The 26,585-nt window shown below is 45.6% G+C and overlaps 1 protein-coding gene across 1 annotated transcript in view; it reads left to right on the forward strand.

Moving 5' to 3' along the window:
- LOC144168788 (diuretic hormone receptor-like) overlaps nucleotides 1-26,585 on the forward strand; it is a 252,961-nt gene that overhangs the window by 73,372 nt on the left and 153,004 nt on the right. The window contains exons 2-3 of the mRNA XM_077697759.1: nucleotides 6,711-6,989; nucleotides 23,662-23,793. Of these exons, the coding sequence (XP_077553885.1) occupies nucleotides 6,764-6,989; nucleotides 23,662-23,793 (358 nt within the window). The 5' untranslated portion in view covers nucleotides 6,711-6,763. The remainder of the gene's footprint in view (nucleotides 1-6,710; nucleotides 6,990-23,661; nucleotides 23,794-26,585) is intronic.

Genomic DNA, 26,585 nt, shown 5'->3' on the forward strand with positions numbered 1-26,585 from the left:
GAATAGTGCAATGTATAACATGGTAAACGCTTCACTTTGAAAGGATGGTCGTCTCTGGGAAGAATGGAAGCCGGTGAAAAAAGAAATCGCCATGAAGCAATGGGTGGTGATAAAGTTTGTGAAGAAGTGATAACCTTGCATCTGTGCGTCGTTGCGACAACTCGAGCAGTTCTGCACGAATTCTCAACTCAGTGACACTTGAATGACGGGAGTAGCCTGAAAAGATGGAGCGAACTGCATGGTTTTGAAGTGGTACGATGTTGTTGATTATGTAAGCTTGGTAAAGGTCCGAAATGGCTGATGCATATTTGATTTGATTTTAGGCCGTATAAGTGTGATGCAAGCGAGTATACGTAGGTGCGATGGGGCATGCTTCTAGTTATGTTTTAAAAGACCTAGTGAGTGGTTATCCGATGCAAGTATGATGACGTCAATGTGATGATTCCAGGATAACTCCGAACTAAGGTAAACACCAGCGCAAGGTACTTGTAATTACTAGTAAATTCAACTTGAGTATTATTTAAAGAGTAAGAGGTTGAAATGCGACGTGCGGATTTAGTAAAGAACATCAGCTTTGTTTTAGAATTAATGAAGCACAATAACCCTTTAGAGAACCAAGAGCTTATACCATCTCGGTCAGCCTGGAGGGCCTGCTCATCTTCTTTGAACAAAGTTTTCCGATAGATCATGCAATCGTCCGCGAAAAGCCTGATTTTGGATGAAACCGTGTTAGGCAAATCATTAATGAAAATTAAAAAAAGCAGGGGGCCCAGCACGCTACCCTGAGGAACGCCGGAGTACACTTCCCCAAAAGAGGAGAAACTGTTATTACGGATGTGAACTGAAGTCTTCTTGAAAGGCAATCTTTATTCCATGCGAGTATGCGGGTGCATGTTAAGCTGTGGTAATTAAGATTAGCAACCTGTGATGAGGGACCCTGTCAAAGGCTTTGGAAAAATCAAGAAAAATTGCGTCAGTTTATATGCCAGCATCAATGGAAGAATAAATCGTGAATAAACCCGGCAAGTTGAGTGTCGCACGAGTAGCCCTTTCGAAAGCCGTGCTGGTACTTGAAAATGATGTTATGCTCTTCTAGGTAGTTAATTACCTGCGAGTGAATGACGTGTTGGAGAAGTTTGCAAATGGTGCTTGTTAACGATATTGGTCTATAATTAAGTGGGGATGAACAATCGCCAGATTTAAAGATGGGTATTACCTCAGCGATTCGCCAGTCTTCGGGGATTAAACCAGATGACAAGCATTGAGTGAAAAGAGCTGATAAGATACGATGGATGCCTTGAGAAACATTGTTTAGTATTTTGGTATTGAATCCAAGGTGATCAGATGCGGAAATGGTTTTAAGTTTAACTTTACTTCCTGAAACTGCGAGATAAACTTTTGCGGACGGCCAGAGCGCTGCTGCGAATTTGAGCGGAGAGTGAAGCTACAATTTAAAAAGTGATGTTAAATGATTGAATATGCAAAAAATGAATTTACACTAAGCAAATACGTGAAAATCAAGCAAATTTAACCCGCCCAATATCTGCCGTAGCGGACCATACAGCGCACAAACGCTATAATGAAACAACAGAAAAGAAACAATGGTGGCTCAGTGGCTAAGGCGTTGTGCAGCTGAGGCCAAAGATATCGGTTCGATTCTGGCCGCAGGAAGTCCTCTTTGGAGGGAGGCGCAAATCGAACAAGGTGGTCTAAATAATCTTGCAGCCCTCCACTATGGCACCTTCATGGCCCGGGTGCAGCTTCGTCAGCTTTTTCTCAGCTTGTCCCATCGCTTTTTCTCAGATACGAAGCACCCCATGCTGGGGTGTTTTACGCTGGACCTTTTCAATCTACGAGAGGCTGATTTGTTCCTTGAGTTGCGTTCTCATCACCGTAGTGTAGAACCTGTTATGTTTTTTGTACGGTTTCAAGTGACTGTAACTTGTTTTGCTTGTTATCGAAAAATCCTCCGCTTTTCCGCCTTTACTGAATAACAAATCGATAACCCTAATGGTTTCTTTTGCGCACTTGAAGCCTGTAAACTATTTTGATGAACATTGGTGCTTGAAAAAATGCACGCGGTATCACTCCCCACTTCAGTGCCCAAATAGGGTTGATTGAAACAAATAAACTGGTACTTTATTCTTATTTCGCAACAAAAATTCAGCGTAAGTAAAAATAGTTCATTACACACAACTAGTGTTACGGCCAGAGAAACACGTGCTCATACTTGTTTGGCACGCAATTAGCTCAGCCCAATTTCCTGAATAGCTGTTGGACATGGAAGTCTCCTGTTAAATTTTCGGAAAACATAATGGCAAGTGTTTCAACGTGATAAATAACACGATCAACTAAAGTATAGTAGTTCTGAAGGAGGAAAAGAGACAGCATAAAATTCTGCAGCAGGACTACAAATCATTCTACATTTGAACACCTTCGCAAAGCATATACCCAGAAAAGCCGCCCAGAATTTGGGATTTCGAAAATGCATTAATAAAATTTTCAAAGGCACCCTTTTGTGACTGATTCGCCACAATATAGAGAACGATTCGCGTGGTGCTTAGTAAAATAGGAGCTGCTGTATGTGGCGATGGCCAAAAGCGGCAATAGAGGTGCTATCACAGTACTCATATCCGTAGAAGAATATGGTTATCTCGGAAAATTTTGCGGATGTCATATACTTAGGCGATATTACAGCTGCATTGAACCAACACATTGCTCGTAAATACTACAAGCACCCATGTCAACATCTTTCTTTTGTACTCGCGTTTATTTTGCGCTGCTACGTTTATTGGGAAATGTTCCCGCCCGTAGGGATTTATGAGTCCACACCAAGACCCCTTATCTACGAATCCAGATGCTTTCCTTTCCTTTTGATGCAGTGGTTTTCTGTGAAAATGTTTTCTTTATCTTTAAAAGAGTTATATAGTACTATTTATATTGATGCTAACGGATGCGGGGCATTTCGTTAGAACGACGGTATTTATTTTTAGGTGAATTAGGACAAACGCTCAAAGTATTGGAGTAGCCGAGGCATAGTAATTATTTAGTGGGTTTCCTTGTGACTTCGGGGTGGAGGAGGGGGGGGGGGTCATCTGAATTCATTTAAGAATGACCGAATCAAAACTGGGTATGCACACTACTCGACCCGCAGTGTAAGTTTTGTTTTTGGCAGAGGGTACTTTCTATTAGCCTTGTAGTTTTAGCCTTGTAGTTTAGCTTTGTTTTGCCGAATGGGCCGCCAGCGAGGTAGCAAGTCAAACGTTGTGATTAGAGAGCAGAGTTTGTCTGACGACTAGAACCAGATAACTCAACATTACAGTACACTTCCGAACAGGGGCGTAGATACATACAAATCACAGTCAAGTACAAGAAATAAGACGTGTAGGAGGGCAAAGCAGATTGCCGTAACACTTCAACGCCACTTCCAAAACAATCTTTCCTGAGGACCTCAGAATGCATACCCGAAACACTGCATTAGTAGAACATTCAGCCGAAGAGTGCCAAATCAACAGCCTGGTATCCCCAAAACATACCACATGAAAGCAGATTCTTCGGGTGGAGTTTTTGAAAAACAACTATATTCAGTTGCACAGGACAGTGTTGTGCATGGTGATATGTATACGCTGTAGCGCCGTATTTTATGACTAGAATTAACTCACTTGGAAAACAAACAGGTGGCTACTTATGTTCCCGAATTTTAGTAACACAAAAAAGCGCCGAGGAAGTGTCACAGGCAATTCTTCATTGAAATAAAAAGGCCCACAGGTCTAGTGCTCAGTTGCTAAAGCATAACAGTAGACTGCGGTTTTTCGTTAAGTGAGAAACCCTATTCAAACCTATATAGAGAGAAGATGTGGTGATATGAAAATAAAAATGGCTGAAGATAAAGATACTCCCTAATGCGAAGTTTGGGCGCTGCGCAAACCGCAGTTTTGCGATTGACCTTATGAGATGCAGCAGCTATGCGCCACGGCGCATAGCTGCTGCATCTCATAAGGTGAACGTGTGGTCAGCGAACGCACGGCGGCACACGCTACTCTGCCGTTATCTCGCACTGCATCGTCGCCGCCCATCATATTGCTGCAATCTATGTTTGAACCTCCTGGACAAATGTCATATGGGTTCGAATGAGCCACGTAGCGAGGAGGACGACGAAGAACCGATGTACGTGCAGCACGGAGTGCATGCTGCACGTACTGGGCTTTCTGGGCTTTTTGTGAACTGTAAAGAACAAGGCGCTAGCTTTCATAGATGCCTCGTTTTGCACCTTCTTCCTCGGCCGCCACTAGTCGCTGAGGCGTGGTTTTTCCACACGTGTCTGTCGCGGCGTCGGCATACTGCTCTCCCCGGGTGTAGCCCGAAAGAACCCATTCCCGTTTGACCCCTTCCCGTTTAAACCCATTCCCGAAACGCCCTTCCCGCTTGACCCGTCCCGTGTGCGCCCGTTCCCGAAACGACCTTCCCGTTTGGGCGCTTCCTGTTTCAGCCCGTTCCCAAAACGCCCTTCTCGTTACAACCCGCTCCCAAAGCGCCCTTCTCATTTGAACCCGCATCGTTGCAACCCATTTGAATTCCTAAATTATATGCGTTACCGTCTTCGAAACTGTTCCCCAAAATGTGCTTACAAGCAAAGGGTCATGCACTAAAAACTTGTATGCACCAAATTTTCAGGAATCGACCGATATTTCCGGCCGATAAAAGTTTCCGAATGCCTTAGGCCGATACTGCCCTCTTGACACAAAATTTGTAGCGGCAAAAGTGTACTATAAAGATACCCAATATCTTGAGTAATGCACGCATTGGATTTTTCTGCAGTTGGTGTTCGTACGTGCGACTCAAATTTATTTATCAGCCGCTCTTATGCTCATTGTTTGGAGTGTAGCTTCGTCTTCGGGTTCGAGACACCTATAGATCAAAGATGTCCGTAAAAGAGACTTTAAAAAAGGCAAAAACATGTGCAGAAATCTGAGAATTGGCTACTGATGCCTTTCCTAAGTGAGTAATGGGCAGATATTTTTATTTATTTACCGATACTTTACGGCCTGGTCGGGCTCATGCAGGAGTGAACATAAAAACACATCAGGATTGGTTGGCGCAGTTTAAAAACGCCCCACACAAATAAGTAAAAGACATAAATATGTAAGAGACGCAAAGGGGTCCGAACAAGGATATGCATTCGTAATGTATTCCAATTTTAAAATACGACGATTCAACCAGAACACATATTTACAATACGTGGGGAAAATTCTTTTAACGATATCGAGTTCACTGTTCGTTCAGTTACCTTATTCCAGTAAGAAATTGCACGAGGAAACAAAGAGAACTTTCGAATAGTGATTCAGCTGATTGGCTGCCTAATAGTCTTACTATGATGTCTTCTCGCTGAACGTCTGAAAAGCCCTTGGAGGTAGTATTCCCGCAACAATTTTTAAGTTTCTGTAGTAAAGAAAATTTAGGCTAGAGACGACCCTGCGGTGCTTACGTTTCTGAAGGTTTGCCCTATTATGAAAATTGAGTACGCTAGAGTGACGGGAATAAACAGAATCAATAAAACGCAAAGCTAAGTTTATAATTTTCGCCGCTTCTCATGACTGCTATTTTTTATAGCCAGATGTGGCATATGTATCCAGATAAATAGGGTTACTTTATTTTTACATATCTTTTTATCTTTTACAGTTTTCATCTGTTTCTTTTCGACATTGAAGTACACTTGCGCTATTATAATGATTAAATGTGTAAGTCCACCAAATACGATTTCTTTCAAAGTGAGGGTGTTTTTGCGATTTTTTATTTGTGCTTCCGCGGCGCTTTTCTTGGCCTTTTGATTTTATCGTTTTTTGATTTGTTAATTTAAAAGATTTGTTTGTTAATTTAAAATGTTTGTTTATTGGTATGACAAATTGTAACCAAATGTCGTCATCTCTAGATTCAGAAAGTGAAGCCCAGGTTTGAAAAGCAGTCAAGGACTCTGGATGTACTTAGCATGCTATCGCAGCGGCTGTGAACAAACGGAAATAAATGAAAAACAATATGAAAATGTTTTTATAACATTTCATAAACTGGGTACGTTATTCCTAGAACGGGCTAAATAGAAAAATACGAAACGGGAACGTTCTTTCGCCCCAGGTTGAAATGAGAAGGAACAAACGGGAAGGTTAAAATGTGAATGGGTTCAAACGGGAACGGGCCAAGTGGGAAAGGGCGAAACGGGAAGGTCGTTTTGCACCGGGTTGAAACGGGACGGAACAAGCGGGAAGGGTGAAATGGGAATGGGTTCAAACGGGAACCTCCCCTCTCCCCCTCCCGCTTTCGCCGGGTTTCATCCTCCGCTTTCCTCCGGGCACATCTTCGGTGGCCTCTTGATTCTCCTGGTTATCTCGTCCCGCATCGCGTCGTAGAGCATCTTGCACCACTTTGGCATAACACTCTCACTCTCACACTTCCGCCACGCTTTCCTCCTGCGTTTTCTTTCTGTTTTCGGCGTCTCCTTCATTCACCTACTTACGGAAGATGACGGCGCCGTCAAACCATGGAATCGGGCGCTGAAGTGCTTCCCACTAAAAACATGTACAGGGAACTTTAGCCTAGTACCAATCCACGCTACATTTATAACCAGTGAAACTGAACGCAACCTTGTGAATTAGAAAAAAAGTTTGGTGTCTCCACGGACTGACATAAACATCTAATACTTTTTCTTATACCTTCAGGTCTCCGCCGCAAGTGAGGCCCGACACAGTGCGACCGTCTACGGACTGACGGAATGGACAGCACGGGCGGACGAAGCGAGGGCGGCCTTTCGTGGACCGAGAGCGAGCACAGCGCAGCTCTTGACTCACTGGTGGCCGCCATCGAGAACTTCACGGTTGACCACGACGTCACTGGGCAGACTGGTCCGGTCTTCGACGAGAGCTACTTGGCCAACTTCTCTCTCGCCCAGATACGCTGCTACATCGCCGCCCTCAATGAATCTCACGCCTACTATCAAGGTGAGCAAGACAAACCGTCTGTTCGAAATAAATATAAATTTTTACGTCAAATATTTTTCGGCTTTGCTGCTAAGAACTCAGATTTTTTAGCAGCGAAATATTGACGGATCTTTCTCTGTATGAGAATATTTTGAGGAAGACAACAGGAAAAAAACCTGTCGATGCCGCGCTATCCAAAGAGCTATAAAACGTAGCCCAAAATAAATGAATATCAGGGACGTTACACTACACCTGAAACATTGAAGCACTAAAGATGCAAGACGAAATGCATGCAGCTAATGTCCCCAAACGTTCGACAAATTGTCTACATTCACGTGTAAATTTATACTAATATATGGTTGTATTGTCGTATTATCCAGTCTCGCACAACCATTTTTGACTCAATGGGGCTTTGTCTACAAATTCGTCAATTATGGCAGGCAAGCCGCAGCCTTCTTCGCACATAGAAGGTACAAAGGCATAACAAGAGACCCCGAAAACGAATAGCTTTGCTCAACAAAGAGGTGTCAACGTACACGGCTGAGCTCTGTTGGCAGAACTGGCTTCAGATGTGCGATGCTCTTCAAGAAAGACTGAGTACATCCAAGACGTGGAACACCCTCCGCTACCCAATCGACCGTACTAAAAGTCGGAGGGAAACAAGTAAGACGATGCAAGCCATCATTCATCAATTTCCTGGCATGTAAGAAGGCCTCTTACGGGAGCTACAGGCAAGATATTTTCCGCCTACACCCAGGGCGCAGTTTCCGGAGTACGGGGGACGTCCGAGTGCAGATCTCGATAGCCTAATAACATCAGCCGAAGTGAGGGTGGCTTTGCTTAAGATCCGCAGGAACACGTCCCTGGCATGGACCGCGAGTCGAACAAGGCCCTAACAAACCTGGACGACGGCTCCGTGGAGGTTTTGACCACCTAAATGAACGAGTTTTTGGAGAAGGGGGTGGTTCCACCGGTCTGGAATGAAGCAGAGATTCGTCTCCTTCCAAAACAAGGCAAAACACCTTGAACGGATAACCTTCGCCCCATCTCCCTCACTTCGTGCATAGGAAACCTTATGGAACACTTCGTTCTTAACCCTGTACAAAGGTTTCTTGAAACGACGGACCAAATGCTTCCCTCGATGTTCGGGTTCCGCCCACACCTCTGAGCTCAGAACGTACAACTGCACCAGAAGGAGGACATATTTGAGGCAGCCAGTCACACCACACCCAAAGCGATCCTGGCTTTAGACTTGAAAGGTGCGTTCGACAATGTAACACACGAAGCAGTGCTCACCAATCTTGGCAACCTGGGTTGCAGGGAAAAGACGTACCCCTTCATCAAAAATTTTATGTCCAATGGAACTGCTATCATTTAAATTGGTGGCATCAAGTCTTCCCTCAGAAAGTGTGGCAGTCGTGGTACACCACAAAGGCCAGTGCTATCGCCTCTACTTTTCAACATAGCCATCATAGGCCTTCCCGACAATTAGAGGCAATCCTCAATATTAAGCATGCCCTGTATGCGGGCGATATAACGATCTGAATTGCCAAAGGTTCTCCCGACGTTATGCAAGACAGCCTAGAAATGGCAGCGGATGCCATCCGAACCTACGCCAGCTGATGTGGGTTAAGTTGTGCCCCGCAGAAGTCAGAACTGCCGCCGGGACCCTTCAGACAGCACCAAAATTTGGCTCGACGGCATACTCATCAAACCGAAATCCTCGATCAAGATATAAGAATGACGTACCAGAAAAACTGCCAAAACACCCTGCTTCTGAACAGGCTTCAAGAAACCACGGTTCAAATTGTTCGGATGTCGCGTAGGGTAGCGAACAGGAGCCATAGACTAAACTAAAAAGACATGGTCCGTCTTGTGCAGGCCTTCGTCGTCTCGAGAATCGTTTACGAGGCCCCTCATGCGGTTTTGGGGGCATTGGAGCGCGAAGAGCTAGATGTCCTTAGATGTCCCTGACAAACAAGCCCTGGAACTTCCTGCGAGCACCTCTACGGTACGACGCACGGCTTTGGGACTGCGCAACACAATCGAAGAGCTCATAGAGGCTCACCTAACAGCGCAGAAATTAATACTCGGAGCAAGCCCGCGAGTAGGGAAACGCTAGCTACGCTTGGTTACACGGCGCCGCACATCACGGAAAACGTAGTGGACATACCGCCCGAACTAAGGCCCAAAATTCTCGTCCATCCCATACTCCGGAACATGTCCCAACGACATCATGAGGGAAGACGCATAGCAAGAGGTACTGCGCTAGAAAAACAGTACGGATGACAAGACCACGTCGTCTATACAGGTGCGGCGGATTACGCGAGGTAGGGGGTAGGATTGGCGGCCGTTACCTCCACAACCGACCTCCTTTGCAGTATGACGCTCCGGTCGTCTAACAGCAAGCAGACTGAAAGAGACGGCTATCACCCTTGGCCGCTCCCAGACAGAGGCCGAAGTAATTATTACGGACAGCCAAGCCGCCTGCCGAGCGTACCAAGCAGGTCTGATTTCAAGACAAGCGCTTCGGGTTCTCCTACAACGACCACCACAGAAGCAGGTCACAATCATTTGTACCCCGGCCCACTCTGCTCCTCGCGGCTAACAGACGGCACACGTCCTTGCCCGAGAACTCGCCCACCGGGCACGGCAAGAAGAGTCGGAGTGAACCTGGCAACGGCTCCTCACATACGCCGACATAACCGAACATTACCGACTAGCGAGACAACTCTATCCACCAGCCACCGATCAGGCCATGAAAAATAGGCCACGAAAAAAATAGACGATTGCAAACTAATACGTAACCACACCCAACAAGACTACACGTCATCCATCCTGTTCTCTGTGACTCTCTATGTACTTATTTCCAAGCCCCAGGCACACTTTACCATATTGTCTGGGAATGCCAACAAAACCCAGGTCTTCCCCCATCCCCAACGCCTCACGCGAGGAGTGGGAGAGTACGCTGGCCAGCTCCTGCCCTGAAACGCAGATTTTGCTAGCGGAAAAGGTGAAGTCAGCCGGCCGTACCAACTGAGTCTTTGACTGAAGACCCCGACCACAAATATGCTCACTTCAACTGTGAATAAAGTTTCTCTCTCTCTATCTCTCTCTTCGTCATTTGATGGAACATTGTGCCGACTAGTCGAAACTTTTGTATCAGTATTACATTCGTATCAAATGCTTGGTAATAAAGCGCACAGATAAGGTCGTATATGGGCTTCGTCATTCTTCATATCCATGGGCGGTGAACCCTTTGATAATACTTCATAGTAGCACGGGCAATTCTGCCATACTGGCTGAAAAAAAAAATATATTGTCACATGTTTTATAAGAAAGGACACACGCAACGGTGATCGACGATGAGGCAGAACAAGCAAAACCATCGTCTTCGGATCGCGTTCGCTGGTGCCTTGCTCTCGGTTTTCGAGCGCTTTCAGGTTAGACCCTTCGCTGTCGCTCTTTGGTATTTTTGTGCCCCATTAAACTGCAAGGCCACCCCCTCCCCCCCCCCCCCTCCCACCGCCCGGGGTACGCATTTGCTGTACGCTACAATGTGTAAATAGCTAAATAACGTTGTGGATTGTATTTTTGCTGGAGCAGGAGCGCCCATTCTTGCAGCAATTAGGCTCACCAACGGAGGCCGCATGATGCATGTTCTTGTCTGCAAATTTTATCCCATATCTTTGATTAGCGGATGGAAGCACCCCAAGTGGTACCTTGAAGCGAGGAATGTACAATGAGATTAGGCAGATAAATTTATGATCAGTGTTTATTTTATAATGTACCTTTGGCACACAGGCCGTCTTTAAATCTTTTCCCACGCAGCATGCTTGCAGGAAGTGCGGCAGTGGCCGTCCCATTTAGCTGAGAAGCTATTGCGAAAATTTCGGCGCATTTATTCCAAGCTATCTTCACTCAAGTCACTTACAATGGCAAACGAATCTTTTCCCAACCTAGTGGGCAAGTTGAATAGTACGCTAAGCAGTTATTCTGAAATAAAAGCGCTACTCGTACACCCTAAAATAGGGTGCAATGTAACAGAGCCCTTACACCCGTGGTAGCGACTTATAAAGCTGGTAAGTAAAGAAATGTGAGCTACTTAATTTACACCAAGCACTGGCGGCGGCGACGCTATTCAGAGGCGAAAAAGCGGAAGGTTAACTTACAGAACATTTCTGTGCGATTTTCTAGAGACGTTATCAAACATAATGCTCCTGGGACATCATTTGTGCAGTGAATACGGTATAGCGCGTAGCTAGAGCATTGCTCACCTTGTGCATTAGTTTTCACTGAGTGATCGATGACGTCCCTGTGAATATCGGCGAAGTTATCTTTCCAATTTGGGCGTGTTTAACTGTACAGCCCAGAGTATAAAGGAGTCGTGTTTTTTAACATAATGCACTGCGAACATGTGTCGATGAAGACTGGCGAGAAAAATACACTGAATCATATATTAATCGTGTCGGCTAGTTTATCTGACAATTTTGGCTGTTTTTTTTTTCAACCAATGCGCTGAAATAGCGTAGATACCTTTAGAAGACGACTTATGAATAAGTTATGTGATCATTTATGGGGGAAGTATGGTATGGGAGGCTATAGAATGTTATGGTAGTCTATGTTATGAGAGTCTAAGGTATTTTAGTCTATGGTAGCCTATCGTCCTTGCTTCGATGTATTACTCATCAAAATTTAACGTGGTTTTACGACAGCCCTAAACAAACGTTAAATGGGCATAGAATACACATATCTAGTTCTGGAGACGCTTATGCGACGAAAAATGTGGTAGAGGTGGTGGTCTGTAGTAGTTGTTTCTATTCTTGAGCGCCACTTACTTTGATTTCATGTAGCAACAACGGGCGACATTCAGTAATGAAGTGTTTCAGTGTAGATTTCAGCAGCCCACTTACTTCCACACAAGCAGGAATTTCTGCCACTGTTCGCTCACCTATTGTTCTGCTACGCGTTTAAGTACTCATGGCCAATCTCTATTGCAATACCTGGGCGCTGATAGAGGGAACTCCAATTTAAGCACTACATACTCATTGTGGACCTGGGCCTTCTGTTGGAATTCAAAGGCGTTCTATTGACACCAGAAAGTTACTGCTAAGTCATCAGAGTAGCAAGACTCAAGTGTTTGGAAAGTTAGGTTGGTGGTACATGAGCGTTGAAAAAACCGAGGGGCAGCCACAGCGCAAGTGTGTGACTCAGATTCATGTGTCCGGTCCGTCTGTAACGGTGTTGTTTAGCAGCAATAATACTGCTTAGTGCTTTATATCAACTTACAAATGTCCAAAGTTGTTTCTTTTACTTGCAGCAATCTGATTTCGCCGTAGTTGTTTTCTATACATCGGCACTTCGGAAGAAAACGATTAAAAAATTCGGTGTGCGTTGAGGACAACCTACGCAGCGGTCGTCCGAAACTGGTGCACATTTTTGGGAGTCGATACATTTTAATTCATTCGCAAAGTCGAGGGATATTATTTTGCCAATGCTTGAACAGTTAGCGCTTAAATTTACAGTCGACAAACAGATTCAACCCACACAACGGGCGAAGCATTATGCTCGGGTACAACACTTTCTGTACGTTGAATCTGTGGGTTTGCCCTTTTTAAATTTAAATGATCTCCGTTCGAGAATATATCTACGTATATCGACAAACCAGACAGCAAGACTCACTGATGTGTCTCAACTTACTTATAATTGAAGCTTGAGGATGCATCACAGAAGCAAGAGAAATAAAGGCGGTTTGCCAACTGCTCACTTAGGGCAGATGTTGGAAATATATAGTCGGCCAAGGTGGGGAGACAGGGGCAGAGGTCATACCAGTCCAGCGAAGAAATCGAGGTGAGCTTCTTGAAAAACCGAAAATAGATATCACAAATCGATTTAGTTTGGCTGTCTCGCACAGTGCCAAATGACACTACAAGTACAGAACCATGATGTTTGGTTTTCTGCCAAGAGGTGAAAACAGGGTGTCAGAAATATTTTAGATAGAATAAACTAAGGGGTAATGGGATGAGCATTCTAAAAAAACAGTGGATGCAAAATTACCCAGCTTGCGTAAGGCTGCGCTGTGTGACACACACAAAAAAACTTTTATCAAAAGACGGTAGGTAGTAAGTATTAACCTTGCAAGGTTTAGAAAAAAATAAACACAGCTTGGGTCACTCGGCGACTTAATAAGAATGCCTGTTTGTATTTCGGATTCTTACACTCATCAAAATGCAACATCCTCCGCCCCCTCACCTGGAACTGTGGTGAAAACGTCATATTAGCTTGTTTTCGTATCTTGCTCGCGCTGGAACTTTCAAAGCAATCTTTCGTCTGCAATCATTATCTTACCTCGGGAAGAAGCGACAAAAACGTGACATGAGTGGTGACCAAGAGGGCATAATCACTATCTGTCTACAGGACTCTGTATAGTGATATTTAGTTTTTCTCTCCAAACTCACTTAAAGCTTTCATTTGCTGCCCGTCCCGCCTGCCATTTGGAAGGAATGTCCGGTTGCTGGGTGCAGAATACATGGCGGGATTTTCGCAGTGGCAACAATATACATTGTACTATATTTTTGACATTAGTAGCGCAGACCAAAATTATTTCCCGCCCACTGCAAACAGAGTTACAAGAACAAGTAAGGCTGGAAAGGGATCAAGAATAAAATAAGACACATGTGGCACATAAAATATTGTCATTATTAAAAGTAGATGACTCTTAGGTAACCTTCATCGGCTACTTAGGGTAATCGAGGCAGGTTCCGTCACTGTGTTAATCAAATTAAGAACTCCAAACCAAAACGTAATTATTTAAAGCTGTACATGCCAAATCAATATTAATATCGCCAAAAACTGCTATGTGGCCTTCCTGCTCACGCAATACCAACGACAAGGATGGTTGAGATTTCTCGCGCCGGAACACCTGCAACCTAATTAGGCTGCAGGTGAATTTTATAAAATAGGCATTCAATGTCACTATCACAATTGCAGACACTAAATAGAAGACGGAAACTAATTCTATCTTCACAAACCTTGCCTCGCTGTCTCCTTGGGAGCGTGAATCTTGGGGAAGGAGTGAGAGCATTTTCACGCCGCTAGCGCGCACAGAGCCTCGGTAGTGTGCTGTAAGCTGTTTCTTGGTCCCTAACTAGACCTCGAAATTTCTCCTTCAATGAACAAACCTCCAGAAACTTTTTAGCCTGATGTGGCCTTTTAGAATGCTTGCTACTGTTCCTTTTCTTGAACGCGACGAATATTTTAGGTGGGGCACATTCCGAGAAAACCAGCCACCGCGATGCAATTAAACGGTTGCAAAAGTTTTAGAGGTACTTGGACGTATCGACGGCTTTGCGAACAGAGTTGGCGCTCCTCACAACCCGAAGGGTGGGCCAAACGGGCAACTATATTGTCCCTCCCGTGTCAACAAGGTGAGAAATGGGGCCCTAGCTTGCTGAACGGGAGTACGGAGGAATATCGACGCTCCCCTTACTTCAGCAAGTCTCCATGAAATGAGGCCAAGTTACCGATCTCGTTGGGCGTGTCGTCACGCACTGAAGTTATGACACCCAAGAATGGAGTAGTGCCGGATATGAGGCAAAGGGCGGATCTCCGGGAAAAGTCAACAGCACAGCTGTGCCTGCGTGTGATTGACGGAACTTATTTTGGGACCCTGGGAATATGAGATATCCCACCTGCCACTTCTTCTCATTCATCTTTTCTAGTATCTCTAGCTGGACAAGTGCTAAAGCAATCTTGTTTGGATATAGTAAATGCCGAGCGTATGACCGAAGCGCTTTCACGAAGAACTACGTCTCCATGAGGAGGTAGCGACCTTTATCTTGCAAGGCCCTCCGACCGGCCCTGAATATGGCTGGCACTGCAGTGGCTGATTTCGGGGGGTGGTGGGGGTAGCTGCCTATCCCCCTTACCCCCTTGCGGCCTAAATTTGTGCCTGTACTAGATCATGTGTGACCCTTCTTCCCCCACTGAAGTGAGAACATGCCCTTGCAATTTTGTTACCGAATAAGAAAGCCAGGATACGATATCTCCGGCATGCGAACTAAATGAAGGGGTAGAAAGTTTGACATCCACCTCAATGCAGCCGTATAAGGCTACAAAGCAAAGCTGTACAGCTTTCTCAGAAACTTCGCAGTTGAATAAAAATTCGTCCTTGTCCAAGATTCGAGCCTGGGATTACCGATTAACTGGAGCAGTCACTCTACCAGCTAAGCTAACGAGGTGGCACGTAGTTTGTACCGCGAGAGCGAATTGATCAACTCGAAGTGATGGACAAGTGTAATCGACCGGATTTAGGGAAAATCTCCAAAATGGAGTAAGTTTCTGCGAAGAAAAGTTTGACACCCACCTCAATGCAGCCGTACGGCTACAAGGGAAAGCTGTACAGCTTTCTCAGAAACTTCGCGTTTAAAAATTCGTCCATGTCCAGGAAATATTTCACTTCGAGTTGTTTATCAGTTCACTCTCGTGCTACAAACTGCTAACCTCTCCGTTAGCTGAGTTGGTAGAGCGGCTGCTTCGGTTAAACGGTGGTCCCGGGTTCGAATAATGGAGCAGGACAAACTTTTCATCAACTGCGTAGTTTCTGAGAAAGCTGTACAGCCTTCCTTTGTTGCAGTACGGCTGCATTGAGGTGGATGTCAAACTTTCCTTCGCAGCAACTTAGTCCACCTTGGGGATTTCCCATAAATATGGTCTATGCAGGCGATAGTTATTGCAACGGCGGCCGTAGCGCACCGATATCAACGGTGTGCCAAGGCACCTTAACAATATCGCTGCTAATAGGCTGCGGCGCTCAGACCGCGCCACACTTTGTTGCGGCCATAGACTTTCATACTAAAAACTAGAGGAGATACTGGCGCTGCAATCCTTCAATCACCATGGAGCTGATTGTGTCACGTAGACCTGTGATTTGAAACCATGCCTTAACTTGAGGCTTGGCTTTTGTTATGCGTACTTGGCTACGGATTTTTCTGCGCGATCAGTTTCGGTTTCGGTATCGAAAGCATCGACGGCTCGTTCAAGGGCAGAATTACTGTAGGTGCCCGATTCCAGTGGCTGCCATAAGAAAATACTCTCGGCTGGAATGAAATGGATGAGCAAAGCTGCAGCATCGCTGTGTAGCCCCTACTCTACACTAGCCATGTTCTACAGCATTTATGTAAACGGACGCGAACTCGGGATTGGTAGACAGTACGAGCATGCTGTTCCATTCTAGTCCCGTTCATTACGGCGGTTGCGAGACAACACGAACGCGGTAGCGGCTAAGCCAAAAAAAATTCATACCTGCACTTAGTACACGCGTACGGCTGTATAATTTTTCTTCATGTAACAATATATCGCGTCGACCGGAGGGTGGGTCAGCAACAAGCTGCCTTTTCAGCACAGGTGCACGGCAGAAAGGGGAGAAACAAGAAAGAACAGGTAACATGTACAAAGCAATTCCGTCAATCCAACCGCCATCTGCTAGGCTGTTCTCGCAAGCACATCACAACCCTTTTCCGCTGTTAATTAGCCGCCTGCAGTCATTGATTTGCACAAGACGCACGCAAAATCGCTGTCACCGCCCGTGACCATGCAAACTTGGGGAATACAGTAGAGCCGCCCTGCTTCAGCCGCGCGCCATCGCCAAATCGCAGTCGCACGCAAAAAAGAAACAAAAACCAAAAACGCTCCGCCTCCGAATCGCTGGCTCTGCGAAACTTAGCCGGTTACACAGTTTACAAATCTCTTCCCGTTTAATAAAATTCTTATCAACCTCTATATCAAAATAAAACAAAGCATAAGTTGCTTACACGATTAATAATGTTGAAATCCTTCAATATTATTTATACCTTGTTTTATCTCAACAGAGTACTTTCAGTAAAGTCAAGATGACACCTGGGTCAAGCCATGTTCGAAAATCACGTATCCTCCAGGCATGGCCGCCTCCCAAGGGGTTGAATCCGCCATTCACCGACTCGCGTAGACACTAGCGGCAGTGTCCCCTCTAGCGTATATTAGTATGAAACTCCATGATTGCGGCCTGCACCGGCAGAAAAACAAGGAGGGCGTGTTGACAGGTGCGACCTTCCACCCCGTAGCTTCACACTGTGGCCAGGCGGGTGATCGCGAATCGGAGGACGCAGCAGGGGAAAGCCAAAGCTGCTGCTCACCGTGAGACTTAAAAAAGGGTATTACGCTCCGGCAAGACGTATTCCTCACTAGCCCTTTTTATTTGTTTCCAATAATTTGAAGTGCTTAGGTCTCACACAACCTGCTCAAAGTGCAAACATGAAGGACGGTCATAGTACTGGCTTAAAGGGACACTGAAGTGATATGTAAACATTGCGGGATTACTTGCGCAAATTGTAGTCCGGAGTCCCCAGGCCATGTTACGACCACTCTGGGCGCGTTTACGCGATTTTATTTAGTAGAAAAATTGATTCGAAAATGCTGTCCGCCTCTCTTTACGCTCGCCCATTTTCTGCGGCGTTTTCGTGTGACGTCAGGAGGGGATAAGCTGGAAATTGGCTGCGCTACTGCACGGCTCCCCGGCCTTCAGACAGAGTCAGTTGGCCGAGCGTTTCGTCCGCCGGCCGCCGACGGGTCGTCGCAATTCGTTCGCTCAGTTGAAACGAAGCCAGGACACGTTTGTGAATGGAAGAATGGGCCTTTCTTTACTTGGTTAGTTTGTACACTGCATCTAGCTCCAAGTCAAGGTCGCTTCATACAAGCGCTGCACAAGCGCACATGCGACGCTTCGCTGACTGGTACGCCAGTAGGAAAATATAAGGCCTCTTGAAGGCGGGAGAAGAGTCAGCGAAGTCAATATAGGTACTAAGGAAATAAAATCAACTGATATTTTTACCGTACAGCGTAAAACTAGGGTGCGGGAAGCACTTTTTTGCGCTGGGCGAACAAGCACAGCGGTCAGCAGCACGACTACGCATCTGCGAACGCTTTTGCGTATACGAAATGCAATTGCTAGACGTGAGCTATTGTGGAAACTCGGGCGACGCTTACTGCACGAGCGCAATACAACAAATAGTCACCTAAGCTGCTTGAAATGCCAAAACTAAATAAAAGTGTAAACTGGTTGTACAATATATACCCTATATTACCAAGGCTAGCAGAGCTCGGCCCGTGGCCAAGTGGCCTGAGGTGCTAGGTATGTCACCGCAAGCATTTTGCAAGTCACGAGTTCGAATCCCCGGGGGTACGTGCTTTTTTATTGTAAGTTAACTTTTTCGTTTTCCGCCGATGTTTTCTACATTGAGTGCACCTTTTTTTGGGCCGCAACGTTCATGGCTCCACGAACTAGTTCACAGAACGCGCGCAGGCTGGCACTGACGCGCTAGCGAGTTCTCGTTGGCGTGATGTTGCCATAAGCACCGACTGCTTGCAGGCAGTGGGCACAGGCCAGAATGAACAGACCCTTGGCCTGGTGCGAACACGCTTTTTACGATACAGGCATGAGGGAGGCAAGCTCGAAATATGGGGGAAAAGCGCATGACATTTGGGCGTCTGTGGGTACGCGGAGGGCGTTCATGTACTGCGTAGGTCTCGGCTAGTGAATGCTACTATTCCAAGCCGTCCTGGGAGGCTTATCTTTATGCATTTTTACAGCTGACAACATGGTAGAAGCGCGGTACGATGATTACTGAGTTATTGAAAATGCCCATCCAACAACGCCACCGGTTGTGTTTTACAGAACCGAAACCGAAACTTGTTTGGTCGCTCACCTTGGGCATCGTCAAATCACGGTGCCCGCTCCTCCTAACGTCACAGCTTTAGTTGGTGCGGCCGCCGCAAACCGCGCATGGTAGTTTTTCTTCTTTCGCGCTTTGTAAAATAATTACCGATTTGTCAACCGGATAAACGATGAAAAGTGTGCTAATTTGAGCCAGTCTACGCAGTGCAAGCAAAAACGGGAGCTTGACAAATTCACTTCAGGGTCCCTTTAATATGGCACACACCGGACTTATCTGTTACCTGCTGATGGCATCATGTCTTTTGCTGCGCTATTGCCCGGTTTGAGAAATTGCTAGTGTTTTCTGCTTCTGCATCGTGGTTTCTGTGGGCGTAGTTCTCAAATATCACATGCCCTGTAAGTTTATACTCGTGCTGTTCCACCGTATGCAATCGAGATGCCTGTGATTTACCGTTCAAGGTGTGTGTTTTATTGGACTACCTGGGGCATCTCACAAAAAATGCAAATGTGCAATCAGAACCTTCAATACCCCCAAATCTTTGAATAAGCATTTCTTGCCACTTTGACTATTGTCCACAACAGCTCACGTGTATTGTAGCCCTGTATACCGATTATCCTTTAAATCAGGCTGTTAATACTAGCATGGAAATTATTAGAGCGGCAAAAAACACGTTTTACGCTTGTACTTGTGTTCCTTTAAAAAAATATCCGCAAGCACTGGTTACACTATGCTGTCAAATTACATCCAGAAGCAGCAAACCTATTGGCGAAATGGAGACTATAATCAACGTAATAAGCTGTGAGTATCATGCCGTCACCAGAAAATATGTGAACTTTTTGGTTCGTTGCTGGATATAACTTGTCAAGCCTAAGGTCAAACTCATTCTTAGTAATTATTAGCATGAAAGTGTTTGATTCCTGGATACATGAAGATTTCGCTGACGTGACGCCATTACAACAAAGCCAGCGGTTTCTAAAGGGTGCGCCCCTGCGTTATTTTTGCTCCGTGACCCCTGCACACAGGTCTTCTTGCGGGGAAGCAAGCTTGAGTACTAAAGAGTACGTTATACTTAGGGTCGTTCATTTTAGGATTTTATATTTTCCCACGAAAGTGTTTTATGTCGGAATACACCAAGGTTTCACTGACGTCATATCCGTCACGAAAATGACGCCAGTACAACTTTGTTGAAGCGACCCGCAGCAGCACGTCGCTCGCCAAGCACACTCACAAGACAGCCGCCGACCCGCTAATCATGCTCAGCTGCAGATTTCGCTGAACATTTCATTTGCATGTTTCACCGATTCCTATGACAGGACTCAACCACAGGTTTTTTTTTCAAGAAAGCAACTCAGAACATTGCGCAGCGGTTTTCCATAGCTCGACTTATAACGGGGGAAGGAATTGATTTCCTTTCGAATTGCAAGTGCGTGATATCTTTTTTTTGGCCCCTGTTGGGAACTAGGCATCATAAACTAAAGTATTCGGTAGCAATTTATTTGAGTCCCGGAGGGCTACACCTTCGCCTTATTGCCACAACACTTCGGGCGATGTGAGCTACACGATAGAGTTTGAAGCAGTTCGGCCTTGCTGCTACCAGCAAAGAGCGTACGCTGTAGCAGCGGTTCAACAACACGGCGATTTATTCGCCGATTAGAACCGCTAATGCCGCAAGGTTGAAGACTGGCGCCAGGGATGATCTTGAAAGACCGGGTGATCCTCCCCGAAGTAGCGGCGGCGCTGCTTCATGGCCGGCACTGGCTGCCCTCAGCTGCCGTCGCCGGTGCTCTCGTCAGGAACCATGCGTGGAAAACGACGCCGGCCAAAGTGGCTCCCACGGCTCACCATGTACGTCGGTCGATCGGTGCCACCACAGATGACCTCCTAAAACCCGGGGGTTATAGCAGAGGGCCCAAGCCCAAGCTTGCCAGAGTCCCGTCCGTGGCTCGTGCTCCGAAAGTGTGGTGTCCGGTGCAGTCGTCAGCAGCTGCCTCTGAAAGAAAAGAGGCCCGTGCTGGCGCGCGCCCATTATAAGCAACTGAAGGGGCCACTGCATGTAGTTCTGCATAGGGGTTATTGTGCAGCGCCTTCCTGGCGGGCCCGACCTTGGAAATACGTCGGTCACGCTGCCACTCCCCTCGCACGTAAACACGAGCACGCGCCCCAGCGTGGCATTGCAGCGGGGGTTCCCACAAACCTTACTTTTAATGGTCGCTGATGTCGGTAAATCTACGAAGTAACCGCGTTGCCCCAGTTTTTCTCGAGTGTGTTGAACATTTCCAATGGGCGTTGCGTTTCTGCCTTCCCTCCGTAAAGACTAATATTCCGTTAGCGGGCCCTCTAAACTACCAGGGATACACATACCGTACACTTCTGCAACACCACCGCCTTGCCAGATGTGCCTACCCACCACCGCACCAGAAGCTCACCCGAGTGGAGGCTGTAGCCTGGCGGCAACTACAGACAAACACATACCCCCACCTTAGCTTCCTGCACATCATACACCCCACAATGTATCCACCAACATGCCCACACTGCAGCGAACATCCAACACTGCACCACACCACGTGGGCTTGCCAAAACACACCAGCAGCGCCCATTATTCGCACACCCACCTTCGAGCAGTGGGAGGCCGCGCTGTGCAGTTCGGACCCTGAGGACCAGCGACAGTTGGTGGACCGGGCACGCAGAACCGCTGCCGCCGCAGGGGCCCCGGACTGAGGGCTTCTCCCGCTTTCAAGCGCGAACCTCTTTCGCTTGAATAAATGTTTCTCCACCACCACCACACATGCACTTACTATTTATTGTTTACATCTTGTGCCGAGATTAGGTCCGTGATCAGCCAACAAACAACCCGAGGCAAACGGATACCAGAGAGACATAACGCCATTTCGAAAGCTCTAATAATGCCATTAAGGGGTTCATCCCACTGTGTTAACATTGCTTCTAAATTATGAAAATAATGTGCATTGTTCTAACAAAAGAATCCATTATATTTGCCGGCCTCAAGCAACCTTTCGGCTTGGGATACCTTAACATTTCCAATTCTTATTTTATGAAATATAAAGAATGTGCGTGGGGGTGTCCTGATGCGGTAGGCTTATTCCCTAGGAAAACCTGTTCTTTTAGCTACCTGGAACACACAGAGACAGAGAGAGAGAGAGAATCGCGTAATAAAAAACAGGTGTTGCGATTGTTCTTGGGTGCTGCCCCCCTTCCAATGCCCCATACTCTTCTGCTCCTGGCCAGGCTTGAACAGTCCAGTCTTTCTGAATCCCCAAGTCGGATCTGGCCAGAGCTGCCTCTGATAGCACGCCCGCTTTTGTAGTAGTGTTTACTGGAGGTCAGATAATAAGGCAGGCCCTTGTTACATTAAATAGGTCGGAAGGGTTTCCGCATTTAAAGCATACGTTTGTGTATGTTTGAGAGAACATTTTGGATAGCCGGGATTTGCTTGGGTAACTGTTTGCCTGGATCTGCCTCAGTGTTTGCGTTACCGCGCAAAGGAGGTGCTTGGACGGGTTGGGGAAAAGGGCTCGTGCACCTCTTCGGACTGAGAGGCATTCTCCAAAGCCGCTTTTGAAAAGCTGCAGAAGGTTACTGTTTACCGCGCGGATTTATAAGATCTCGCGCACCCTTGTCGGCCCTCTCGCTTCCCTCCAGCTCCTTGTATCCTGCAGTCCAGATGATGGTTCGGTGTTTCCGCTCTAGTTTTTTAAAACGTTTGGGAATTCTTCAATTTATGATATTCTGCATAGAGTTTTTAGAATCCGTGATTATTAGGAGGATTTCGTGTTTTTGCTGCCCATACCTTATTGCCAGGAGGAGAGCATCCGTTTTGGCTACGTCGGCAGTGGTTTGTGCTAGTGTGAGACAATCGTTGATGGCGCCTTCGTGATCAAGTATAACGAGGGAAGCATTGTTCTCATTGTAGAAAGGAGCATCGGTGTAGATGTCGTTTTTCTTGTTTTGAAGTTGTTTTCGCACAAAGGCTACTCGTCCTCTTCTTCTCTCTTTGTGCAGGTATGAGTCCATGTTTCGAGTGGGGGGGGGGGGGGGCGGTGGAGCACTTTCAGTATTGTTCGTACTTCTCTGCTCACTTTGTCAATAATTGGGTGTACGTCCGCCAGAGACCCCACGTTTATCAGGTAGCCCTGCCGGCTTTTGTTTTTTGTAGGCGTTGTTTTTGCGAGATGAGTGGTGCCTCTATGATTTCTTCGAAGGTGTTGGATAAACCAAAGCTCATGGGTTTTCCATTTACTGCATTATTTGGGGGATCGAGGGCCGCTTTGTAAGTCGTACAGAGTATGACGTTGGCTTCATCTGTCTTCTGTCTGTTAAGGCAGTGGAAAGGCAAGCTGTATGATGGGCTGCTGACTGCCAAGGCCTACATAATTTGCAGAGTTTCTTCCTCCTTGATGCCGACTTTGTTTTTAGTTAGTCTTCTCGCTATTCTATCGATTCGCACAGTTGACTTCTTTTATCTTTTAGATATTGAAGTTTGCCTCGTTATTACTTTGCATGAACATCTCTAGGATTCTTATTTTTCTGTTTCAGACATTGTGTGATCTCCAAGACTAATGTTTATTTGCCCGCGGATTACATAGCGGGGTCCGTGGCTTAGGATAACTTCCGATTTTTATGGTGCGCTTTGTAATTGATTTTTTTTTTTCCGGCCAGTATTCCCACCAAGCTTGTAGGCTCTCGAAGTGCCTCTTTTTTTCAGCAAGCGATCAGTTTGAAAGCACAAGTTGTTCTTATATTCTTGGCGTAAAGGTTAAAGCTGCAAAGCATCTGGCACAGGAAAAAATGTAGCTTAAAAAGCGGGAAGACAGCAACTAAACAAGGTACCTAAAAATTAAAATTTGAAAGTTTTCTGAAAAGTGTCTGTAATTTTTTAGATTATTATAGTTCGAGTAACATCCTGTTCAACGCTGATGTCAAGATGCTAATGAACTTACCTCCTCACGTTTTATTCGATGCAGAGGACAATGGTTGGCCGCTGTCGTGCCACCGCACTTGGGACGGCCTTTCGTGTTGGCCTATGACGACGGCCGGCTCTGTGGCGGTGCTGCCCTGCTTCGCCTTTCTCAACGACCTCTACTACGACACCTCCAGTGAGTGCAACCCTCCACGAGTTATCCTTCGTGGTTAGCCGTTTTTTTTTCTTTAAGGCTTTCTTTCACTGTCTCAGGGATTCTCTGGAACGTAGGAAATTAGCGTTCAAAGCTGATAGCCTGCAATTTTATTTTCATAAACTGTCTCAATCCATGTCACAACATAAAAAGGGAAACTGACAAAAGTGTTGAAATATTTTTGGCATAAGAACTTTCAGTTTCTCCGTTGCCAAACCAGTTTTTTTTACATTCACACTGCAATTGGAAGAAGGATCTCTTTATGGTTTCATGACTGAGACATTAGTACCCGAACGCGAGCTATAGTGCTATAGTAAATCCAAGAAGCCTTGTGCAGATACCTTAACACACACAAAACCAATTTCACTTTTACTGCCCTCTTAAAAAATGTGTTGAAAAATGCGACACTGACTACCGGAGGCGTACTCAAGTAGGGGCACTTGTTTTTTTTTTCTGTAGGCAACGAGCACACTGAATGAGAACCTAACTTATGAAAATGCGCATATAAAGTGGCCGTAAAAACAAAATTCCTGTTGGATTAAGAAAAACATCTCTTTCTCGCAATAACAATGGTAGCTATTTGATTGCAAAATTTCAAAGCATTTTTCAATATATTAGGGAAAATAAATAAAGCAGGGGAGAATCATCAGCCATTTCTCACCGTTTCTTTACAAATAACGTGGAAACTGGGCGGGTTGCTACATGATCCGAGCAAACAGTGCAAAAAAAAAAAAAAGACAAGGACACACAGAAGACGGTACGCACTGCATCACGAATGCGTTCAGTCACCAAGCCGGAACACTGGTGAGTTCTGAATATTCTCAGCATCGGCTCCTTTTGGTCGCACAGAACGTTCTGAAAAATATGCGCACTAAGCTACAGACGTGTGAAGTCTGCGTATAGCCTAGGCACTATGTAGCTGTGATACTTTACGTTCAGACGGTACCGCACAATGTGAAAAAAAAAGTGGGCCAAGCATATAACATGAAAGTTCTGTCCTCTCCTCCCATAAGCTTTCTAAGCTCTGCAGAATGACCGCCCCGGAAGCAGCCAAGCGAAGCGGCGGCGGAATAGATCATCGGAAACCTTTTGTTGAACGCACAGCACGCGTAGTGTGTCAACTTCCTTTAAGGTGCGGAAAAGCACACGTATACAAACTCTGCAATGCGCCAAATAGGTAGAGAGAGCACAAGGACAATGTGAAAAATGCGCGGGAGAGAAAAGATGCTGAAGGCTTCTCGTCAAGCCGTTGTTTTACTTGCAAATACTGCTACCCAGCTTTGAAAAATACTTCCGTTATTAAAAATATTCACAATTTCACAGCTATCACGTGAAATTGTCGTATTATAAAGAATTTTAACGCTTGCGGACGCGTGCGTCAGCATGGCCTCTATCATTCTGTCGGTAGTGCTCTCTGAAGAATCACGTTCCTAAAATGATTTCGAAAATTTCTACGCATGCGCAGATGAGAACCTCCGGTGGGGCGGCTTATCTGTGTATATTGTTTCATTGGCAACAAAACCAGTTTGATGTTCAGCGCTGTCTTTGTGGTCCTCTCTCTGTCTTTCGTGCGCGTTTTCTTGGGTCCTTACGAAGTTGCAGAGATTTGTTTGTGTGATGGGCAGCAAGTGACCGAAGGCACCGCTAAGAACCATGAACGGGATATTGTAGTGGTGCTATTACTGCTGTTTGGAATCCTGACTTCAATGCCAACACGGAGTTACATAGTGTAAACGATTTTTCCGATTCGCCTATTAAGTTGCGGGCTACGTTTTTTAGGAAATTTATAATATAGATGAGAAGTGTTGAAATATTAAAATTTGTAATTTTTACAAAGCTTATATAAAATGCTTGTATAAAAGGTACAATGTTTTATGTGGGCTGGTTGCTGTATCCGCAACATCTACAAGGCTTGGGGAAAAGGGGAAAAGTCGGAAACAGCCCTGTAGCTTAATTTTATGTCATTATTGTCTACCTCACACAGCGTTGGTTACTCTGAATGCCTGGGGCCTATGAAATCTGGATTCCAGTTGTCCAATAATGTGTCTCTACTCCAACCACCAATACTAAACAGAAAATACCGCAGCTCACGTATTTATTTTTCACAGATCTATTCTTTCTTGTGTACGGACTTTATTGTTTCTGGGACGTTGCTGCCTCTTAGTGGCGACCACAATATCATGTTGTAAGGCTTTATACGCGCCAACTTTCAGCGCGGCAGCTGGATTCAAGGAATTGTCCCTGTTTTAATGCGTAACTTTCTTTGCCGAGTAACCACACAATCGGGACACTGTAACGCCAGGCTTTTCCACAGAAATGCAGATTTGGCGGGAGCCCCAGCAATAATCGTTACAGTAGCGCAAGTGAAGATGTTCGGTCGGACATAATTTTGAAAACCGAAAAATAAAAATTATCAAATTTTAACAAAAATGACACGAATAAATATAAAATACCCACCTTATACATATCCCGCAAAACGAAAAATGAACAAGAAATCGGAAACAACGTTCAAAATATGAAATGAAAATAAAGGAAAACGCGCAAAATGCGATGACCTGCACTGCCTGAAAAACGAACATTTGGTATAATCGCGTAAATGGAGATAACGGGTTGTACAAAATTCTGAAAAACCAAATATAAACGAAAAGAAAAATACCATTTTCGTGAAAATGATCCGACAAAATAAAAAATCTGCATTTTATACATCGTCCCCCCAAACCGAAGAATAAACCAAAAATGCCCGATGAAGAACATTGCAAATATGAATTAAGGAA

The sequence above is a fragment of the Haemaphysalis longicornis genome, unplaced genomic scaffold (genome assembly GCF_048455015.1).
Source record: "Haemaphysalis longicornis isolate Haplotype H1 unplaced genomic scaffold, Haemaphysalis longicornis Haplotype H1 scaffold_2, whole genome shotgun sequence".
NCBI lineage: Eukaryota > Metazoa > Arthropoda > Arachnida > Ixodida > Ixodidae > Haemaphysalis > Haemaphysalis longicornis.